General features: G+C 48.1%; 1 protein-coding gene and 1 non-coding gene across 2 annotated transcripts in view; both read left to right on the top strand.

Moving 5' to 3' along the window:
* Positions 1 to 23,212, top strand: part of LGR6 (leucine rich repeat containing G protein-coupled receptor 6) — a 158,055-nt gene that overhangs the window by 87,623 nt on the left and 47,220 nt on the right. The window contains exon 6 of the mRNA XM_038749426.1: positions 6,597 to 6,668. Within this exon, the coding sequence (XP_038605354.1) occupies positions 6,597 to 6,668 (72 nt within the window). The remainder of the gene's footprint in view (positions 1 to 6,596; positions 6,669 to 23,212) is intronic.
* LOC119931218 lies at positions 3,210 to 3,347 on the top strand. The gene has a single exon (XR_005452073.1). It is a non-coding gene; the product is annotated as a small nucleolar RNA SNORA7 (small nucleolar RNA).

The raw sequence follows: 23,212 nt of genomic DNA, 5'->3' as shown, positions 1-23,212 counted from the left end.
CTTGGGTGTCAGAGGTTGTGGGTTCTAATCCCGGCTCCACCACTTGTCAGCTGTTTGACTTTGGGCAAGTCACTCAGCTTCTCTCTGCCTCAGGTTACCTCATCTGTAAAATGGGGATTAAGACTGTGAGCCCCCCGTGGGACAACCTGATCACCTGGTAACCACCTCAGCACTTAGAACAGTGCTTTGCACATAGTAAGTGCTTAATAAATGCCATCATAGATTGATCTATGTTCCAAGTGCCCAGCTCAGTGCCCTCTGCCCCTAGTAAGTCCTCGGAAAATGCCGCTGCAGCTGCTGCCACCGTTGCTGCTAGATGATCTGGAGCGAGAGGAGAAAAGACAAGAGATGGGGGAGGGTGGGACTGATGGGGCACTTTGGGGTCACAGTCAGATGTCTGAATGTGAAGTGGAAAGGCGACAGACCACTCGGGACCGGCAGCAGGGGAAAGATGTGGCTGAAGCAACGTGGGGAGGGGGATTTTAGCTGTGGTTACAGGATGCTCTGAGTGGGGAGGGGCTGGAGGATGGGAGTCCAGCAGTATTGAATGCTCCCTAATGCTGAATCGAGTGCTCTGCATGGAGTAAGGTTTTTTTGTTTGTTCTTTGAGTTTTTTTAATCGTATTTAAGTGCTTACTATGTGTCAGGCATCACATTAAGTGCTGGGCTAGATTCAAGATAGCTTAGACACAGTCCCTGTCCCACCTAGGGTTCACAGTCTAAATCCCCAATTTCCAGATGGGGTAAATGAGGCACAGAGAAGTTACGTGATTTGCCCAAGGTCACAAAGCAGACAAGCATCAGGGCCAGGATTAGAACCCAGGCCCTCTGTCTCCCAGGCCTATATTTTTTCCACTAGGCCAAGCTGCTTCCCTTAGTGCCCAAAAATATCATTGATTGATAGATTACTATTGCCTGCAAATAAAGTGACCAGAACCTCAACCAGGGACATGGCAATGGATTCTAAGAGGGATGGGTGGAAGTTTACTTATGTGCACATCTGTAATTTATTTATATTAACGTCTGTCTTCCCTCTAGACTGTAAATTCCTTGTGAGCAGGTACCATGTCTACTATCTTTGTTATACTGTACTCTCCCAAATGCTTAGTACAGTGCTCTACATACAGTAAGTGCTCAGTAAATACCATTGATTGACTGATTGGAGCCCTGTGGCAAAGGAGGAAAAGGCTAAGGTGGGGAGGGAGGGTGAAGCCAGGTAGAAATCAGAGCTTTCATCCAGAATCGGGGTTTGAGGGCAGTGGGGAGAAAAGAAGCCAATGGGGTGTGGGAAAAGGTATATACCTCTGCATGTTGCATCTGGAATCCAGGACTCAGAGTCCAGTAATTTGCCTCCTCCTCCCTCATGGCTCATCCTCTCATCCTTGCCCCCATACTATCCTGGCCAGTCAGTGGTGCTGCCTGGGCTAGGGGAGAAGAAAGGGCCCTCTTCCTCCTGACATCCTGCCAGAGTCCAACTCTCCACCAGGTGTTTGGGCTCCGGTCCTTGGTCTATACCCAGTCCATCCGGAGCAGAGCACAGCCATAAGGAAGAGAGATTTCCCTTCTCAGGGCCCAGTGGAGAGATTCAAGCTTTTTCTGCTGCCAGCCCAAGCCTGGCCTCTCCTGAGCTCCAGAACCCAATCCTTTAAGCAGCCCGGCCCAATTTGTTTCTCCCCTGTGGGCCATTTGATGAGCTCCATTGATCTGTGGCAAATGGTGAAATCAGATCTCCTAGCCATGACGGCCCATGAAATTTCTTTAAGCTGTTTGCAGCTCCTTGCTCTCCAGTCCCCGCCAGCTGAGGGGGGCCCTATTGGTGTCCAACTTTGATCTCGGTCCAGGGGCATTGAAGGCGAGTGTCTCATGAAGCAAGAATGGTGGCTGTGATCCTTTCCCGGGGAGATATGGAGCTGCTCACTCAGCTGGGAGACCAGGCTGAGGGCCTGGAGTGGGCCCAGCCGATAGTGCCTTCCCCACTCACTGGGAGTCACAGTCATGTGTGTCCTCCAGCTGTTCCCCGGCCTGAGAGAAATGGGCTTCCTGAATCCATCATGGTCGGGTGGGTCTCTGGGGTCACCAGGCCTCAACCACCTTCATTCCCTAAAAGCAGTGGTACCTAATAGAAAGAGCCTGTGTCTAGGAGTCAGAAGACCTGACTTCTAATTCTGGCTTTGCCACTTGCCTGCTGTGTGAACTTGGGCAAGTCCTTGACTTCTCTGTGCCTCAGTTCCCTCACCTGTAAAATGTAGTTTCAGTACCTGTTCTCCCTTTTGCTTAGACTGCGAACCACATATGGGTCAGGGACTGTCTGTACTGATTCACTGGTACCTCACCCAGTGCTAGAATAGAGCTTGGTTCATAGTAAAAACTTAACTAATGCCACCATTATTATTGATCAGTAGTATTTATTGAGCACTTAGTGTGGGCAGAACACTGTATTACGAGCTTGGGAAAGTACACTGCAACAGAGCTGATAGATGTGATCCCTGCCCACAGCAGCTAAAAGTCTACAGGGTGAGACAGGCATTAAAATAGACTAGAGATAGGAGAAATAGAGAAATAGGGTATAGCAGAAATGGGGTAATAGAGTAATAATTATTATTATGCCTCTTGGGAGTAAGCTTGGTCGGTGTCAGGGGCAGGGCAAGGAGTTAAGGGTGAGAGTCCAGGCATGGGAGTTGGGAGCTCTGAGAGAAGAGCCTTTAATTTTCAATCCTTCCTCCTCCCTGGTCAGCCCACCCCATTAGCCACCTAAGCACACAGGGATGAATCTGTTCATGTGTGATTTATTGATTCATTCACTTGGGTTTCTTGTTTGTAACACTTCACTCACTCAAAAATTAAGAACTCAGTCTCCATTATATTTTAGAAGCTCCTAAAGGGAAGAAGCTACCTTTTCACTTCCATTATATGTTACCTCAAGTGCCTAACAAAAGTCTGCTTCACACAGTAGGGTCCCAGAATGGAGCTCGTCACATAATAGGTTCTCAATGAATGCTATTGATACTGGTAGACTGAGGTACAGGTCCATTGGAAGTCCATGGAACAATTGAGACTCTAAGGACTAGACTCATCTCCTTCTGATTGGGTGCCTCCTTGCCTCTGTCACTCTCTCCCCACGTGTCTGGGACCATTGGGAGCTCTGAGGAGGCCTGCTCTCTCCCCCCCTTCCTACACCAGTAATTATGGAATTTGTTAAGTACTGTTCTAAATTCTCAGGGTGGTACCTGGAGAGTTTTCAGTACCCTAACAGTCTCAGCTATGGGAAGGAGAGTCAAGCAGAGGCCTACCCTTTCCATTCCTAGCTTGGGCAGTGGCTAGCGAGTGGAAGGCAATCTGCTACAAGTCAAAACTCACCCATGCTGGGCAGTAGCGGCATCGGAGAGAGTCAAGGGTGGAGACTCAAGTTTACTGCGCAGAAAGCAGCAATGGTAAACCACGTCCGTATTTTTACCAAGAAAACTCTATGGATGCACTACTGGAACGATTGCAGATGGAGAGTGGGGCGTTCTGGGAGAGACGTGTCTGTGGTGTTGCTATGGGTCGGAAATGACTCAACGGCACAAGACAAGAGTGTTCTAAGTGCTGGGGAAGATGCAGGATGATCAGGTCAGACACAGTCCCTGTCCCACACAGAACTCACAGTCTAAGCAGGAAAGAGAACAGGTATCAAAGTCCCATTTTGCAGATGAGGTAACTGAAGCCCAGGGAAATTAAGTAACTTGCCCAAGGTTACACAGCAGGCATGTGGCAGAGTCAGGATTAAAACTCAGGTTCTCTAACTCCCAGGTCTGTGCTTTTCCAGGCTGTTCCACTATCTTCTCATCCCTTTGGAATAAGTATTGGGCTAAAACTTTTCCACCTTGTGTCTCCAGGTTCCCTATCTCCACTTTCCTCTCCCAACCCCCACCCCACACCCTTAATTTTAAAGTAAAGGGCCCTAACCTGCGGCCAAGTTGGTGGAGAGAGGAGGAGAGTAGGAGGAGGGAGGAGAAAACCACCAGCCCTCAGCATCTTCAGGATGACAGAGAGGTAGTCCTGAAACAGCTCCCTTAAAGGAAGATCATTCCCTTGAAGGAAGATTTATTGCTGAATTGTATTTTCCAAGCGCTTAGTACAGTGCTCTGCACACCGTAAGAGCTCAATAAATAGGAATGAAGGAAGAGTCGATCAATCAACTAATCATTGGCATTCACTGAGCGCTTACTGTATGCAAAGCACTGCACTAAGTCCATGGGAGAGTACAATACAGTAGAGTTGTAGACATGATTCCTGTCCTCAAGGATCTTACAGATTAGTGGAGACACAGGCATTAAAATTAAGGATCTGTACGTAAGTGTTGTGGAGATGGAGTATTAGAGTGCTTAAGAATGATGTGGGTTTGGGATGGAGAGAAAATCAAAGTGCATAAGGGGTACAGACCCCAAGTGCACAGATAATGCAGAAAGGAGGGTGGATAGTTGGGTAAATGAGGGGTTAGTCGGGGAAGACCTCTTGGAGGAGGTGTGATTTTAGTAAGGTTAAGAAGATGGGGACAGCGGTGGCTGTTGAATATGAAGGAGGAGGGAATTTCAGGCTAGAGGGAACACATGGGAAAGGGGTCATCAGTAGGACAGATGAGATCGAGGTACAGTAAACAGGTGGAGGTTGGAGGAGCGAAGTGTGGGTGTTGGTTGTAGTTAGGGATTAGCGAGGTTAGGTCGGAACAGAGCTGCTTGAGTGCCTGACTGCCATCTTCAACTGTTCACTCTCAAGTGACTTCTTTCCCATTGCTTTCAAGCATGCTCATATCTCTCCTATCCTAAAAAAAACAAACTCCCTTGACTCCACATCTCCCTCCAGTTATTGCCCCATCTTTCGCCTACCATTACTTTCCAAACTCCTTGAGCGAGTTGTCTGCACCTTCCTCTGTTCCAATTCTCTCCTCGATCCCCTCCAATCTAGCTTCTGCTCTCTCAGGGATCATCAATGATCTCCTCCTTCCCAAATCCAGTGACCTCTACTCCATCCTAATCCTCCTTGACCTCCCAGAGCCCTTCGTCACTGTCGACCACTGTGATCTCCTGCAAATGCTAGCTAACCTTGGTTTCACTGACACTGTCCTCTCCTGGTTCTCCTTCTACCTCTCTGGCCACTCCTACTCAGTCTCTCTCTATTCTTTTTTTAAACGGTATTTGTTACGCGCTTATTGTGTGCACCAGGCACTGTACTAAGTGCTGGAGTAGATTCAAGGTAATAATAATAATAATGGTAGCATTTGTTAAGCGCTTACTATGTGCAAAGCACTGTTCTAAGCGCTGGGGGGATACAAGGTGATCAGATTGTCCCACATGGGGCTCACAGACTTAATCCCCATTTTACAGATGAGGTAACAGGCTCAGAGAAGTTAAGTGACTTGCCCTAGTTCACACAGCAGACATGTGGCAGATCTGGGATTCGAACCCGTGACCTCCGACTCCAAAGCCCGTGCTCTTTCCACAGAGACACGCTGCTTCACAGCATGTTGGACACAGTTCCTACATGTACATAAACGTATCGTGCTGGACACAGTTCCTACACATTAATATACATAGGACATAGATGCCCTACATAGGGATCACGGCCTTAATCAGATTACATAACTGAGGCACAGAGAAGTTAATTGACTTGACCAAGGTCACATGGCAGGCAAGTGGCAAAGCTGGGATGAGAACTCCGACTCTCAGGCCCGTGCTCTTTCCACGAGGCCACACCGCTTCTCTTTTGCTGGCTCTTCCTCTGCCACCCACCCTCTGCGGGAGTCCTTACAGGCTCAGTTTTGTGTACCCTCCTACTCTGCATCTACACCCACTCCCTTGGAGAACTTATTCCCTCCAACAGTTTCAACTACTATGTATTCTCAGATGATTCCCAAGTCTTCCTCTCCAGCTCTACCTCTCTCTGCAATCTCGCATTTCCTCCTGACTTCAAGACATTACAGCATAGTGTCCCGCCAAACCCTCAAACTTAACATGACCAGAGCAGACCTCCTCATCTTCCCACCCAAACTGTGTCTTCCCTCTGACTTCCCATCACTGTGGACAAAACCACCTCCTCCCAGTCTCAGAAATCCATAATTTTGGCATTATCCATGACTCATTTCTCTGATTCAACCCAGATAGTCTGTCAACAAATCCTGTCCGTTCTTCCTTCATAACATCTCCAGAATCTGCTCCCTCCTCTCTACCCAAATTGCTACCACGCTGGTCCAGGCACTTATCATATCCTGCCTCGATTGCATATCCTGATGCAGTCATCAACCTCTTCACTGGCCTCCCTGCCTCCTGTCTCTCCCCTCTCCAGTCCACAGTCCACTCTGCTGCCTGGATCATTTTTCTCAAGAAAGTTCAGGCCATATCTTCCCACTCCTCAAAAATCTTTAATCATTGCCCGTCCATCTCCTCATCAAACAGAAACATGCACAAAACACAAGTGATTGATTGACAGAAATACACAAGTTGCTGAGTTACTCAGAAGAAGTAAAGGGATACTGGGGTTTTCCTGGGCAAGTTGAGTTCTAATAGACTTTCAAATGGACAGAAATGACCTTGTGTCTTCATCTCTGGCTTGTTTGGCAGGCACCTCCACAACAATCGCATCCGATGGCTGGGGACCAACAGCTTTGAAGGACTCCACAACCTGGAGACACTGTGAGTGTCACCCTGCAGGGCTCTGAGCTCTGGGGAGGGGCCCGAGGATGGAGATTTCTGAAGGGGAAGCCAGCCTAGCTCGTGGGCACTGGTGCCTCTCAGCCTCCGGGCAGGGTCCCTTCTCCAGGAGGCTCTTACAGTTTATGAATTGGTTTCAGTCCATGCACATCCCTGGGGGGATAGGATGGTCTTTCTGGGATGCAGGATGGTTGTAGGAACTGGAAACTGGGTGTCTGAATTCTCCAGGTCTATAATGGGAGAGAGCAATAAAAATGTAGGCAGATGTTGGAAAATAAGAGCTTCCCAGATAGCGCTCTGCCCATTAAGTGCTCAGTAAATAATATTGGTTGATTGATTGCTAGGCAGAAGAGATTGGGATGATTAGCCTGGAGAAGAGAGAAGGCTGGGGCAGGGCTGAATAACAGTCTTCAAATCTGGGTTGGGTTCTTGGAGAGGGAAGAGTTTCTTAGGGCCTCTGGGCCTGCCACTTGAAAGGACACCAGGCAGACCACCCAGGCCTGAGACAGGGCAGTTAGCCACTCTCCAGGAATGACCCGGGCAGGCTGACAGTAGGATCAAGCCTGCGGGATGAATGAGAGTTCAAACCAGTCTTGCAGGCCAACTACAGAAAGTGTCGGAGCTGATGGTTACATACAGGTATGTGCTGATTCACATGCTGTTTGTCCTATGTCTTGCATTTAGGTCAGAGGGAACAGAAATCTCTTTAGACAAGGCTCATTTCCTCCTGATATCTCCAGCCCCAGCTGAGTCAGAGAGCAAGAGTCAGACAGACAGACAGACTCACGTTCTGGGAATGAACGATGGAGAGGAGACTCGGGCTCTGGTGGGATTGTTGGGGGAAGAAGCTTCTGGCCCTCTGGAGCAGTCATCATATCAGGGTTGGGTTCATGAAGAGGGAAAAATTTCTTAGGGCCCTGGGCCTGCCACCTGAAAGGACAACTTGCAGGCCACCCAAACCCGAGGCAGGGCAGCCAGTCACTCCCCAGGAATGACCCAACCTGGGCCCCATCTCCCCCACGAGCCCCATCAGTCTTGCTCTCTGTTGGCCTGCCCATCCATCCAACTGTCTGTCTCCCTGCCGACAAAGAGCTGTGGCTCCCATGCTGAGGGTTTTTTAAAAAATATGAAATTGGAAGGGGCTAGGAGATGAACTGTCCCCTAGGAGAGCTAAATGGCAGAGTGAACTCTCTCTTAGCAGGAGAGCAAATAGCCAGTGCTCAATAAATATCGTTAATGATAATGATGACTGATGATGAGAGGGCCCTTTATAGCAACTGTGATGGTCCTGGCCTAGCCCCCACCCAGATGCTTCAGTTCCAAAGGGCATTTCTAGGAATGAAAAGAGGGCTCACCTTAGGCAGGTGGAATGCTGACGATGTTCCCAGAAGATCCTGCCCTGGATCCTCCTAGAGCATCAGGGAAGCCTGCCACTTGCTCACTTTCACCCACTGAGCAGAGGAAAAAGTTCCCATCAGCCTCACGTCCACTCCTGGCTACGCTGTGTGCCCTTGTGCTAATCTCTTGACCTCTCTGAGCTTCTGGCTCCAAATCTGGAAATGGAGCTTATCAGCTCCCAGCCTCTGTTGGTGAGACCTCATCAAGGATCCAAGAAAGCACCTCCTGAATCCGAGAGGTGATTTGTCAACCATGGGGATTCACCTCTCCATGGAACTCCTGGAAAGTCAGATAAAGCACTGGCCTTCTGTATTGGTGTTCAGGTACTAAGCCTTCCCCCAGACCACCCGGCTCCTTGCAGCCGGTTGCCTAATTCCCTTCCAATTAGCTGCTGGATGGAGGCAGAGTGTATTTTGATGGAGCTCGCCCTGGTTTAATTACAGACCAATCATTTCCCTAATCATACCCTGGATCCCCGCTGCTCAGAGAGACATGAGACAGTGAGGGCAGCCCAGCCCCAAAACCACGCCATAGTTGGGGAAGCTGAGGCCCAGAGAAGGGAGAAGTGGAGTTTCCCCTACTTCTCTTCTCCTGATTCCTCCCTCCTTGTCTTCCGGAGGCAGATCCAGCCCCTCTCATCATGCTTCCCTCCCCACCAGACACCGGTCACCCCACCCTAGCCAGTGGGTCTCCCCAAATGTTTGATCTTGGAGGAAAGAAAGCAAATGTCTGCTTTTCCCCCCCATTCCCTGAGAGTATTTGTTGTGTCCAGGATGCGGACCCCAGCAGGATAAGTGGGTGCTAAAGAGAAACAAGGCACTAGGGAGAAGAAAAGGAGAAAAAAGCGATATTCAAACCTCTTTAATTGTTGCATAATTGGCACACTGAAAAGTCTCTCTCCCTAGTCATAACGCCCCAAGCTTTTCATGTGAGCCTCTACCTGGAAGGAGCTTTCTGCCTGCAGGCCCCTTAAATCTCCCCCACTTAGACATCTCCCTCTCATCTCCAACAACAGAAGGGAAGATCAAACAGCCGCAGGCCCGCTCTGTGGTTTGGCTCCAGTTCCAGACTCCTCTTAGGATCTCAGAATGGCGCTGAGCCATTTCACCCGAGGGTGTGAATCCACTACGCATGTGCGTGCGCATGCACACACACACACACACACACACATATGCTGGTTTACCCATCCACCCGCACTCTCATGTGTTTATGCTCACATCCACACCCACATGTTCACACTCATGCCCAACCACATCCTCTCACCTCCACACTTCCAGGAACACATGCTCCCCACAGTCAATTAATCAATGGTGTATATCGAGTGCTTACTATGTTCTGTACCAAACTACTGGGAAAATCCAGTTCCATAGTGATATTTGTTAAGCACTTACTATGTGCCAAGAACTTTACTGACTACTTCGCTTGATTAAATATAAGCAGATCGGACACATATCCTGTCCCTCACGAAGTTTAGAGTCTAAGAGGAAAGGAGAATAAATATTTTATCTCCATTTTACAGATGAGGAACCTGAGGCCCAGAGAAGTTAAGTTTTTTTTTTTTTTATGGTTTCTGTTAACCACTTTCTATGTGCCAGGTATTGTGCTAAGTACAAAATACAAGCTCACCAGGTTGGACACAGTCCGCGAGGGGTTTACAGTCTTACTCCCCATTTTACAGATGAGGTAACTGAGGCACAGAGAAGTTAAGTGATTAAGCACATTATGGGCAGGGAACGTGTCTGCTAATTCTGTTGTATCGTACTCTCCCAACTGCGTAGAACAGTGCTCTGCACATAGTAAGTGCTCAATAAATGCCATCGATCAGTTTGTTCAAGGTCACATAGGCTAAAGACAGAGCCGGGATTAGAACCCAGGTCTCCTGATTCCCAGGCCAGTGCTATTTTCCCTAGGCCAGGCTCTTCCCTTTCTTCTCACACATACTCACATCCACTCCCCACAGTGCTCTCCCTCCAGAGCAGCAAAGAGTGATGGGGACTGGTAGAGGTCTCAAGCCAGTGAGCCACTGCTTTTCCAGTGGGGAGGATGCAAGGTGCCCAGATCCAACTTGTTGGGGTCCCAGGTCTTGTGGCTCAGAGTAAGGATCTTGACCATTGAGCTGATGTGCCCAGCAGAAATTCATTTCTATATGCATCCTTATATGCTCCCATTTTCCCTCTCTGTAAATGATTTCAGTGTCTTTCTCCCTCTCGAGTCTGTAAACTTCAAGTTAGCAGGGATCGTATCTACCTCCTCTATTGTATTATACTGTCCGAAGCCCTTAGTACAGTGCTTTGCACCCAGTAAGGTCTCAGTAAATATGATTGATTGATTGATTGATTGGTTGAGCCTTCCATCGTAGAGGGAACTTGAAGTGCCCCAGTTTCTCAGCTTTTCAACTCCAATGTTTATCGCATTTTTCCAGATGTTTCAAGGGCACTCAACATCTGGAGATCTCTATTCAGCATCAGCCAGTATCTCCCCACTCGTTGGGAAATTTAGATTTGGGAGCGATTGCTCCCTGATGCAGTGGGCAGGAAGTGGTGACAAGAAGTGATACAGAGATGCTCTCGAAAGTAGCATGGCCCACTTGATAGAGTTCAGGCCTGGAAATCAAAGGACCTTCTTTCTATTCCCAGCTCCGCCTCATATCTGCTGTGTGACCTTCAGCAATTCTCCGCTTCTTCTGTGTGCCTCAGTTACCTCATCTGGAAAATGGGGATTATGTCCCACGTGGGACATGGACTGTGTCCAACCTGATTATCTTGTATCTACCCTATGGCTCAGTACAGTGCCTGGCACATAGTTAACACTTAGCAAATACCATAAGAAAATAACTCTGGGAGATTGTTCACCCCATTCTGGGCAGCGAGGAGGATTGGAGCACTAGGTAGTGGATGGATGGTTAAGAAGTTGAAGAGAGGACACAGAGAGATGGGAGGTCAGCAGAGCAGGTCACGTTGTCACCAGCAATTGAAGAAAAGGTCTGTTGCTTTCCTTCACTTCCACGTGGTCCCTACTTTGCTTGTCACTGTGATTGCTTTTAAACTCAAGCATATAATGTCACAGAAATACAGGTCTCTGAGGTAGAAGATGATGATAATAATAATAATAATGCCATTTTTAATCATTTGCTAAGTGCTAAGCACTGGGGTAGATACAAGATAATCAGGTAAAACACTGTCCATGTCCCACATTGGGCCTATCGTTTAAGTAGGCGGGAGAACAGGAATTGAATCTCCATTTCACAGATGAGGAAACCAGGGCACAGAGAAGTGACTTGCCCAAGGTCATGCAGCGGGTAAGTGGCAGAGCCAGTATTAGAATCCAGGTCCTCTGACTCCGAGGCCCATGCTCTTTCAGCTTAGAATGCCTCGGGGGACAAAGATGGTAAAAGGTCCAACTTCCTGTATTTCAGTAGAATGATCATGAGCGTGGGTGTCAGGTGACCTAAATTATAATACCAACTCTACCACAGGTCTGCAGGGTGACATTTGGTAAACCACCTCTCTGTGCCTCAGTTCCCTCACCCATAAGGTGAGGATAATAAGACCTACCTCACAGGGATGAAATGAAGGCAAAATGAAATAACTGATAAGAAAGTATCTGGCAAAAATAAAAATGCTGTTACAAATTCAAAGAATTATTAATATAATTATCATTATCTCATTTCTCTTTATCTTCTCCTTCTGGAGGCAAGGGCCCTAAGAACGGTGAGCACTCACACAAGTATCTCCAATTTTTTTTAAAGTATTGTTAAATGCTTATTATGTGCCAGACACTGTATTAAGCAACACTGTATTAAGCACTGGGGTAGATACAGGACAAGCAGGTTGGACACAGTCCCTCTCCCAAATGAGGCTGACAGTCATCATCATCAATTGTATTTATTGAGCGCCTACTGTGTGCACAGCACTGTACTAAGCGCTTGGGAAGTACAAATTGGCAACATATAGAGACAGTCCCTACACAACAATGGTCTCACAGTCGAAGTTATAATGAGGAGGATTTAATACTCATTTTACAGGTGAGAGCACACTGCTTGGGAGAGCACAATATGACAGTAAACAGACACATTCCCTGCCCACAACAAGCTTACAGTCTCTAGATCTCTGAAGGTTAGTTGCTGAAGATGGAAACTAGTTGTTCCCAACCCCTCTTTAAGATCCTGGTGGCCCCTGGGTTTACACAGCTCGGGGCAGGGGGGACTCCTCTGCTCCAAGCTTGCTTCCTCCCTCCCTTTCCTACATCAATCAATCAGTGGTATTTACTGAATGCTTACTGTGTGCAGAAAAAAGTAATAATAATTATTATTATTCCTGTGGTATTTGTTAAGCACTTACTATGTGCCAGGCACTATACTAAACACTGGGGTGGTTACAAGCAAATCAGGTCGGACACGGTCCCTGTCCCATATGGGGCTCACAATCTCAATCCCCATTTTACAGATGAGGTACTAAGCTTTTGGGAGAGTACAGTACAATAAAGTTGGTTGACATGTTCCTTGTTCACCAGGAACTCACAGTCTAGAAGGGGAAACGGACATTACAGTTAGTTACTCACGTGTACGAAAGTGCTGTGGGACTGAGGATGGGGTGAATATCAAGTGCTTAAAGGGGACAGATCCAAGTGCACAGGTGATGCAGCAGGGAGAGGGAGTAGGGAAAATGGCTTAGTTGGGGAAGGTCTCTTGGAGAAGTGATCTGAATAAGGCTTTGAAGTGGGGGACAGTGGTGGTCTGTCAGATTTGAAGGGGAAGGAAGGCCATAGGGAAGACATAGACAAGGGGTTGGCAGTGATGTAAATGAGTTTGAGGTACACTGAGAAGATTATTAGAGAAACGAATTATCTAGAGTACACACGTCTGTCTGCTGCCACTTGTGTGCTGGGCTAAGAGCACAGGAGGGAGGGGAAGGGAATAATAATAATAATGATAATAATGACATTTGTTAAGTGCTTACTATGTGCATAGCACTGTTCTAAGCACTGGGGGAGGTTACAAAGTGATCAGCTTGTCCCACGGGGGGCTCACAGTCTTCATCCCCATTTTACAGATGAGGTAACTGAGGCTCAGAGAAGTGAAGTGACTTGCCCAAAGTCACACAGCTGACAATTGGCGGAGCCGGGATTTGAACCCATGACCTCTGACTCCAAAGCCCGGCCTCTTTCCACTGAGCCACGCTCAGTGGAATCGTACTGGCTCTCAGCCAGGGCGTCTCCCTCAAGGCCCTAGATAATTGCCCTTATTTCCTAGGGCTAAAGTGGCCTTGGCCATTCTCCAGCTCCACTGTGGGCTAAACAATCACTACAGCAGCAGGAGAGCTTGAGGGCTGAGCCAAGCCTGACGACGAAAGCTTGCGGGACCATGCCGTGGGTCCCTGAGGAAGGCCGCAGCACCTCTTTGGCAGGAGATCTTTGAGAACCGGAGGGATTCTCCATAGTCCAGGCTCAGCATGGTACAGCCCTGCCCAGAGACAGGGGATCGGATGAGGTGACCGCAGGTGAAAGTAGGCTAGTCAGTCATCCAGCTTTATCCGGGACAGCCCACTTTTCTTGTGGCCTGTCCCTGTCTGGTTACGTTACTGCATCAGGCACTCTTGGTTCCATATATACATTTCTGGACTGTAGGCCTCCTCCACTCCTGCTTCTGCCAGCAAGTTCCACAGCTCAGATGCAATGCCAGACTTCACACTGACCTGGAAGGTGGCATTAAGGCTCTGAAGCAAGTCAAGGGCTCAGGGGTCCTCCCGAAAAAATGTTTTAGAGTTGCACAATATCCACGTAGTCCACCAAATGGCACCCATGACATCAAGTACAGACCTGCCCAGCATCAGGTGGCTGATGTCACATCCCTGGGTTCTTCACCCGTATAAGGTAGGGCTGTCAGTACCCCCCTTAGGAGAAATAATAATAATAATAATAACAATAATAATAATAATAATGGCAATTGTTAAGCGCTTACTACATGCGAAGCACCGTTCTAAGCGCTGGGGGGGATCCAAGGTGATCAGGTTGTCCCACGTGGGACTCACAGCATGGCTCAGTGGAAAGAGCCCGGGCTTTGGAGTCAGAGGTCATGGGTTTGAATCCCGGCTCCACCACGTCTGCTGTGTGACCTTGGGCACAGTCTCACAGTCTCGCAGTCTCAATCCCCATTTTACAGATGAGGTAACTGAGACACAGAGAAGTAAAGTGCCTTGCCCTAAGTCACACAGCAGACAAGTAGAGGAGCCTGGATTAGAGCCCAGGTCCTTCTGACTCTCAGGCCTGTTCTCTATCTACTAGGCCACGCTGCTCCCAGGGGCATCACGGAGGCCTGCATCCCTTCCTGGGTTGGCGGCGGGTGAAGGTGATGGAGGCCTGTGTTCAGATCTCCCTCCCCCACCCTTGATCTGCAATCTCAGAGCCTCATTATAACCCCATTAAACAAATCAAACACAATTGGAACCACATTGGCCTGTGGGATCTTCCTCGATCCTAAAAGAAGCTCCCATCACTGGTGAGAACAGAGACTTTCTGGCCCCAGCTCCAGCTCCCAATCAGGACAGAATGCTGGGGGAGCAAGCTAAGCCTGTGTTGGGAGGAATACTACACAGGAATTTCTAGAATTCTCTTTCTTTCCCTACAAAATAATAATTTACATACCATGTAAAACCTCCTCCTGGGCCACATTCCCCCAAAGACAAAGATTTGCCTGTTTCCATGGAACGTTTCAACCATAACAATAGTGCTGTCTGGAAAACGTTCCCACAATTCCAGTGAAACTCAGAGTCCCGGCAGGTTCCACCATCTTCACAGAAACCAGACCAGCCTGGGGTTTCTCCCTGACTTGGGCTTTATTTTCTATTATTTTTTTTGTTTGGCTTTTTGCTCTTTTTTTCTGCCTGTTCCACTCCAAGGAGAGGTGGTGGCCTGAACATGGTGACCAGTTCAGCCCAGGGTTCAGCTGCCTCTGGACCAGCCTGCTGAGGATATTGAAAGCCCAAGCAATAACCCAAAGCAGGTGCCTCATCCTGACAAGCTAACAAGAAGGAGGACTTTCCTATTTCCTCTTTTTTTTCATGGTATTTGTTAAGCACTTACTAAGTGCCAAGCACTGTTCTAAACATTGGGGTAGATACAAGGTAAGCAGGTTGTCGAACATGGGGCTCACAATCTTAATACCCTTTTTACAGATGAGGTAACTGAGGCACAGAGAAGTTAAGTGGCTTGCCCAATGTCACACAGCAGACAAGTGGCAGAGCTGGGATTAGAACCCACGTCCTCTGACTCCCAACCCCTTGTTGTTTCCACTAAGCCACACTGCTTCTTCTCCCAGAGAGGAAGGGCGTATGTAGTGGGGAATGTCACTACAGCAGGTTTAAGAAGGGGGTGGTCCCTCCTCCATCACCAGAATTTCCACAAGACACTTAGTGAAACACTATTGGGCACCTGGGGGGTAGGAGCATAGGTGAGGTGATCAGCCAATCCTGCCTTAGGCAAGACGGTCCAGAGAATTTAAGGTCTGCCCTGCTTCCTACTTTAGGCTTTTTGGAATCTTTGTCCCCTAAAAAAAAAAAGAAGCTTAGCTGAGATGCTTGATGGGAGGGATCACATGTCGGGGTGGCGGAGTGAGCCAGGAAGAAAGGGGAAGGGGAGATGCAGCCGGACTGTTTGCCAGTTCATTCATTCATTCATTCAATCATATTTATTGAGCACTTACTGTGTGCAGAGCACTGTACTAAGCACTTGGGAAGTACAACTTGGCAACATATAGAGACGGTCCCTACCCAACAGTGGGCTCACAGTCTAGACTTGTGACTGCTCGAGTCCAAAGCTTGTTCTGGAAGTCTCCAACACTTCCTGGGCCTTGCCAGTGTTTCCTCTGTCCCCTCCCCACAGTTCAGGCATTGGGGGCCTGGCTGCCATGCTCTGGAAACTACCTGAAACTACCTTCAGGTCTTCTGCTACCTGGGTTATGGCAGTCTGGCCCCCATCATCCAGAGCCCAATGGAAGGACAGCTGGCTGGTATGGTCTAGCCGACTGGGCCTACTGATGAATAGCAGAAGTAAGTACTGCCATCCCCTTCTCCTTCTTTCCTTCCCCTCTTTGCCTTTTTCCTTGCCCCATATCACTTTCCCCCTTGTTGGTCTCACCCCATCCCTCAGGGGTGACCAGTTTTCTCCATTAATTAGCCTGAGAATTCAGACTGGAGTATTCCCCACGTGAGCATTCGCCCATCCCCCAGGGGTGACCAGTCTTCTCCATTCATTAGCCTGAGAACTCAGACTGGAGTATTCCCCGTGTAAGCATTCCCTTTGTCATGGTTGGGGTCCTGCCTCTCAAATTCTATGGTGGTAGCACAGGAAGCCAAAGGGATGAACCAAACTCTGATGAACCAAACTCTCATCAGCCCTCTGTTCTCTCCTTGCTGCGTTGGGGCCGGCCTGGCTCAGGATGGGTTCATTCCTTCAGGAGTGTGGATTGGCCACCTGGAACCATAACCTGCTTTCCCCCGTCCCCGCCAGGTACCTGAAACTGCCCAGAGTTCCCAGTTGCCCTTATTAGGTCTGGGTTGCCACCCCTTCCCCCGCAGAGAGGAGGCAGTTCCATTGGGCAGTCAAAGTGGTGAGTAGAGAAGGACCCCTCCCACCCCCTACAATTTGCTTCTGGCCCAGAGGGAGGACCAGTTCCAGCCCATCCCTGTCCCCAAGAGCCAGTTTCATCTTTGGGATTGACTCTGATGAAGTTCCCAGGGTATCCAGGGGCTACTAATGGTCCTTGAGAGTTGATGTCCAGCTGGAGCTGGAAGTGTGTGTTGGATCCGATCAGTGGCTGTGTCTGTTCAGTGCAGGAAATGAATTTGATCCTGAGCAAACCCACATCTGGGTTTGCTTTGGAAAAGAGCAGCCCAAGGCACCCCCAGAATCTGACCCAATCTGAATGACCCTAGACTCCGGGTCCTTTGAGGCCACCAAGTTAGTTCCAGGTCCTCTAGTAGGGGGCTAAGCTACAGAACCACCTGCTCTGGGGGTCCCATACCATACTGAATATCCTAGGCCCACAGACTCATCACCTGGACTTCTAGGAATGTTCAGAAAGACCCACACTTCCCTCAGGGAATGTAGGACATGGGGTCTCCTGGGGACTTCTCCGGACCTCCGCTGCCTTCAGGTGGAGAACTTCCTGTGACTTTCCCCACTTTCTGCTTGTGGGGACTGGGACTGGGGGGGAACTGCTCTGGACCTGAAATCCAGTCCCATGCTTCCGCCTCCATAATACAGAGCTTTCTGGAGCAGTCTCTTCTGCCCCCCAAGCCCAGCAGCCTGACCCAGAAACCATTTCCTGACCAGAATCAATCAATCAGAGATATTGATTGAGTGCTTACTATATGCAGAGCACTTTACTAAGCACTTGGGAGAGTACAGTGCAACAGAATTAGCAGACAGGTTCACTGCCCATAATGAGTTTACAGTCTAGAGGGACAAGCAGCTCCAGGGACCCAGCTCACATTCATTCATTCAGTGGTATTTATTGAGCGCTTACTGTGCGCAAAACACTGTACTAAGCACTAGGGAGAGTATGCTATAAGAGCAGACACACTGCTGCCCGCAGTGAGCTCACAGTCTAGAGGGGGAGATAGACATTCATATAAATAAATAAATAGATAAATAAATAAATAACAGATAGAGAGAGAGAGAGAGAGAGAGAGAGAGAGAGAGAGCATAGATATACACATTATATATATTCCCACTAGCCATGGAAGTCAAAGTCCAACGACTCAGCCCAGACACTGCATTCCCTTCTGTGATACTGATCCTCTGCATTTTCTTCTCCACATCCAGATTCTTTCAATACACCTGCCCCTCTACCAACCTCACCAGCTAGTTCCGTCATTTGTGAATGGAGGCCCCATTCATGAATGGAGCCTGGAAAGTTGCCTGTGGAGAGAGGGCAGCCAAGGCCTTAGCTCTCTCCGGCAATGTGCCTGGCAGAAGGAATCTCTGCCCCCAGGCAGCCCTCACACTTGAGTTGGAGGCCATTGAGAGTTGGAGCTCTGTTCTCTTGTCCTCCCAGTTGCAAGACCAGTGGGGTGGAGAGGAAGCTTTTTTGGAGTGGATGGCACTTCCCCATGGGACCATAGTAATGAAAAACTGTCCCCTCTCCAATTTCTACTCTTTCTGCATTTGTGGGTTTATTAGCTGCAAATTTGTGGGGTTTTGTGGCATATGGAGGAATTTATAGTTCCATATAATTCCCTTACTTTGGCTCCCCCGGCAGAACCACTAATAGCTCTTAACAGGCAGAAAATTGAACCTCCCATCCAGGAAACCTTTAGCTCTGTGACCATGACACGCTGGAAAACATTCCAGCTGCATGTGGTGCCATCCACCTTCCCCCACATGCTGGCACCCAGCGGGTGGTGGCTGTGGCCCGTGAGCCTGCGGCTCCTTATGCCAGCTCCCTCTCCCCACAGCTATGGAGGACCAGGCCAGGCTGTCAGCTCCAAACTCTCCTTCAGACCCAGACACCCCCGCCAGCTGTTTCTGAAACCAACCTGGGAGTGAGGTGGCAGGAAGGAACTGGGGGCCGGAAATTATCCAGGCCCCTCCAGACTCCCACAGTGCCCTATGTGATGGATTGTACAATCATTATGGGCAGGGACTGTGTGTGCTAATTCCACTGTACTCTCCCAAATGCTTAGTACAGCTCTCTGCAAATAGTAAGCACTCAATAAATACCATTGATGGATTGATCGATTGGGACTCCTATAGAGAGAGTCCAGAGATAGAGATGGTTTCCCCCGTAGACTGTAAGCGCCTTATGGGCAAGGTTTGCATCTACCAGCTGTTAGATTGTGCTTTTCCAAGCTCTTGGCACCAATAATCGATTGATTTCCCCAGGAGGGTGGCTGCCTATATAGAGTTGCCCTTCATATCTGAAGTACACACCACTGTGAAGTTCACCTAGGAGTGCGTGTGAGGCTGAAAAGGTCATTGGGGAATCCTCAGCTCTGGCCTCATCCAACTCACAAAAAGGCTGTCCCTTGTTATAGTGCCTGGAGCTGCCTTGTTTTTCACCTCCTGCCTCTCTTTCCATATTTATTTTATTGAATTTGTTCAGCAGCTACTATGTGGCAAGCACTGTTCTAAGTCCTGAATGAAGCTTTTGCTCAGAGAGGGTTTCTCTCTTCTTGTTGCCAGGGCAATTGCAATGGAACAATGGAAGATTCATTATCTCTTTCTCCCTCTCTCTCCCTCTCCTTTCTCCATCTTTCCTCCTCTCCTCTATCCTTCACACTCCCTTCAATCCTTAGCAGTGCTTGGCACATAGTAAGCGCTTAACAAATAGCATTATTGTTATTATTATTATTCCATTCAACCAGAATAGCCCTCTCTCTCTCTCCCGCTTTCTGTCCCTGTCCCTTCCCTCTCCCCCCAACTTGCTCCAGTTGCCTTCAGGGCTCGGATCTCTCCAGGCCCAGGCCACCAGCTGCCCTAGTGCCTTGCTGCTGCTCCCCCCAGTTAATAGGAGCTAGCTATGATGAGGAAACCAGCTGTGGTAAACTCCAACACGAGCACACAAAGGCAGGGCACACGGATGGACACCCAGATGAGAGCTAGCCAATGAATTCCCTTTTTTTTAGGGCACCTCATTTCTGAATGACTCTTCACCACACAGAAACTAATCCGGCGGTCATCTCAGTGGCTCAGAAGTGAATTTGAAATCACTCTGGTGGAATTCTTGGCCCTCTATAGAGTGTGGTGATAATGGTGGTGGAAGTGGTGCAGCATAGCAAAAATGAGGGCAATTCCCATGGAAATCCTTTGTCAAGGCCACCGCCCATTCCCTAAACACTATTAAAGCAATAGAGAGACATGAATAAACCCAGCCTTAAATGCATAGGTGCCTGGAATTCTTCATCTGGCAGTTCTTCCCAATGCCATCGGGTCCAGAATGAAGCAGCTTGTTTGAACCTCCTTCCTCTCCCCCTCATCCCCCTCTCCATCCCCCCCGTCTTACCTCCTTCCCTTCCCCACAGCACCTGTATATATGTATATATGTTTGTACGTATTTATTACTCTATTTATTTATTTATTTTACTTGTACATATCTATTCTATTTTATTTTGTTAATATGTTTGGTTTTGTTCTCTGCCTCCCCCTTCTAGACTGTGAGCCCACTGTTGGGTAGGGACTGTCTCTATATGTTGCCAACTTGTACTTCCCAAGCACTTAGTACAGTGCTCTGCACACAGTAAGCGCTCAATAAATACGACATTGATTGATTGAACCAAATATTTGAGGTTGGAGTCTCTCCCTGGGTGGAGTGGGAGATGGCAGAGAGATGGGGCATACCCAGATGCTTGAAGACAATCTCTCCCCGAGGGCTCTCGCAGCCCCTCTAGCCAATGGGAAAGAAGGATCCTTCCCACCTGGGCTTGAATCGACTAATCCGAGGGACGAAGACAGGGAATTCCTATCTCCTCAAGGCTCCTTCCCCCCACCCCCCACCCACAATGTATCAGGAAGGCTCTGTTAAATCAAATATTTTCTTTCAGTGTGACAGATTTGACGTAAGTATTGTTGCTATTGATGCACATTTACTTCAATTAAAAAGAGCAGTGTCCATTTCAGATTGTTGCCATACATTTTCCAAGACAAATTTGGAAGTATGGAACTGAATCTGAAAACAACAATGCTAAAAATCCCTGACTACAGAGAAAGTCAAGTCAGTATAGAGAAACTGATTGTCTCTTTTTATTTATGTCACTTAGACCCATGAGGCTGGAGACGTTTCATTCCTTTTAATCAAATACTCATTTCTTCTTCACCCATCTAGTCATCCCTTCTTCTTATGGGGGTGGTTTTCGAAGACCTAAGGGAAAGATTAAAATAATTGAGGGCCAAAAAAGCAGTATAAAGTGAAAAGGGATTCTTGTGAAGAATGACATCTGACTAAAAATTCACCCCACTGTGTCAAAAGAAATCTTTTCTCAAAAGCAGGGTTGGACTATCTCAGAGGAGGGCCCAGCGGGCTTCTGGGCAGGGCTTCTGAGTAGGATTTGGGAGTCAGAATGTCATGGGTTCTAATCCTGACCCCACCACTTGTCTGCTGTGAGACCTGGGCAACTCACTTCATTTCTCTAGGCCTCAGTTACCTCATCTGTAAAATGGAGATTCAGATTGTAAGCCTCACATGGGACAGGGACTGTGTCTAACCTGATTTGCTTCTATGCACCCCAGTGCTTAGTACAGTGCCTGGCACTGTATTATTATTATTACTATTATTATTATTATTATTATTATTATTATTATTGATGATGATATCAAGGGACATGGTAGGGGCAGCACAGAGGAGAAACTCAGCAGGCAGCAACTCCTACTCTTCGTCCCTCTTCCCAGGAAGAGTGGAGGCTTCACTGCAGGCCCTAGGAAAATGCTTGAATTCCCTGATGACCCTGCTCCCAATATACAGTGGATCCTAACTGAGGGAATAAAGATCTCTAACATATATTTTAATCATGTCCATCACACCCTACATCCAGCATTCTCCCCCAGCACACCTCTATTGGGAATCCCTGGTATAAGCCCACCTAGAACAGGTGGCTCCCATTCATCTTCAGGAAGGGAGGTTTACAGCTTCCTTGGGGGCCTCGTTCCAATGTTCTTCCTTGTGTCTAACCAAACTCCATCTTGCTTCAATTTAAACTTATTTTCTTTTGTTTAATCTTCAGTGATGTGGAGAACAATTGGTCAGCTTCCTCTACATAAAAGCCCTTCATAGACTTAGTCACTAGGTCATCTTTTCTTTTTTAATGGCGTTAGTTAAGTGCTTATGGTGTGCCAAGCACTGTTCTAAGCTCAGGGGTAATTATGAGTTAATCAGATAGGACACAGTCCCTGTCCCACATGGGGCTCACAGTCTTAATCCCCATTTTACAGATGAGAGAACCGGGGCAAGACAAGTTAATTGACTCGCCTAATGTCACATAGACAAGTGGGGGACTTGGAATTAGAACCAAGGTCTTTCTGACTTTCAGTCCCATGCTCTGTCCACTAGGCAACACTGCTTCTCTTAGCCATCTCTTCAGCTCCATGGCACTTCTCTGGCCCTTCTCTAATTTCTCTAAGTCCTTTTTCAAAGTTGGATGGGCAAAACTGGACACCATACTCTGACAAGTATTTGACCAGGTCAAAATAAAGCAGAAGGCATATTTTTTCTGCCCTTGCATGGTCTACTCCTGATAAATTAATGATTTTTTTTAACGGTATTCATTACGTGTTGTGTCAAGCACTGTTCAAAGCACTGGGGTAGACACAAGTTAATCAAGGCAGATACAGTCCCTCCCCTACCATGGGGCTCATAGTCTAAGTACGAGGGAGAACTGGTATCATAGCCTCATTTTCCAGCTGAGGAAACTGAGGCACAGAGAAGTTAAGTGGCCTGCCCAAAGTCACACAGCAGCGTGGCTTAGTGGCAAGAGCCCGGGCTTGGGAGTCAGAGGTCGTGGGTTCTAATCCTGCCTCCACCACTTCTCTGCTGTGTGAATTTGGGTGTCACTTCACTTCTCTATGCCTCAGTTATCTTATCTGTTAAAATGGGGATGAAGACTGTGAGCCCCATGTGGGACAAACATATTACTTTGTATCTACCCCAGCACTTAGAACAGTGCTTGGCACATAGTAAATGCTTAACAAATACCATTATTATTAAGAGAAGCAGCGTGTGTCAAAGGAAAGAGCATGGGCTTCGGAGTTGAAGGTCATAGATTCAAATCCCAGCTCTGCCAATTGTCAGCTGTGTGACTTGGGGCAAGTCATTTAACTCTCTGTGCCTCAGTTACCTCATCTGTAAAATGGGGATGAAGACTGTGAGCCTCACGTGGAACAACCTTAGAACCTGCCCAGCGCTTAGAACAGTGCTTTGCACATAGAAAGCGCTTAACAAACATCATCGTTATTATGTAAATGATAGACCCATTACCAGAACGCAGGTCTTCTGTCTACAACCCAGCCTGCACACTTAGCTTCTCTAACACCAATGTACTCACTGTACCTCAGTTTTATCTCTCTCACCCATGACCCCTGGCTCACATTCTCCCTCCTATCTGGAACTCCCTCCTCCTTCATGTCTGTTAAGCCACAAC

This window comes from Tachyglossus aculeatus, chromosome 7 (assembly GCF_015852505.1).
Source record: "Tachyglossus aculeatus isolate mTacAcu1 chromosome 7, mTacAcu1.pri, whole genome shotgun sequence".
Classification (NCBI taxonomy): Eukaryota; Metazoa; Chordata; class Mammalia; order Monotremata; family Tachyglossidae; genus Tachyglossus; species Tachyglossus aculeatus.
The sequence above is the reverse complement of the archived record's forward strand: the minus strand, read 5'-3'. Positions and strand labels throughout refer to the sequence as shown.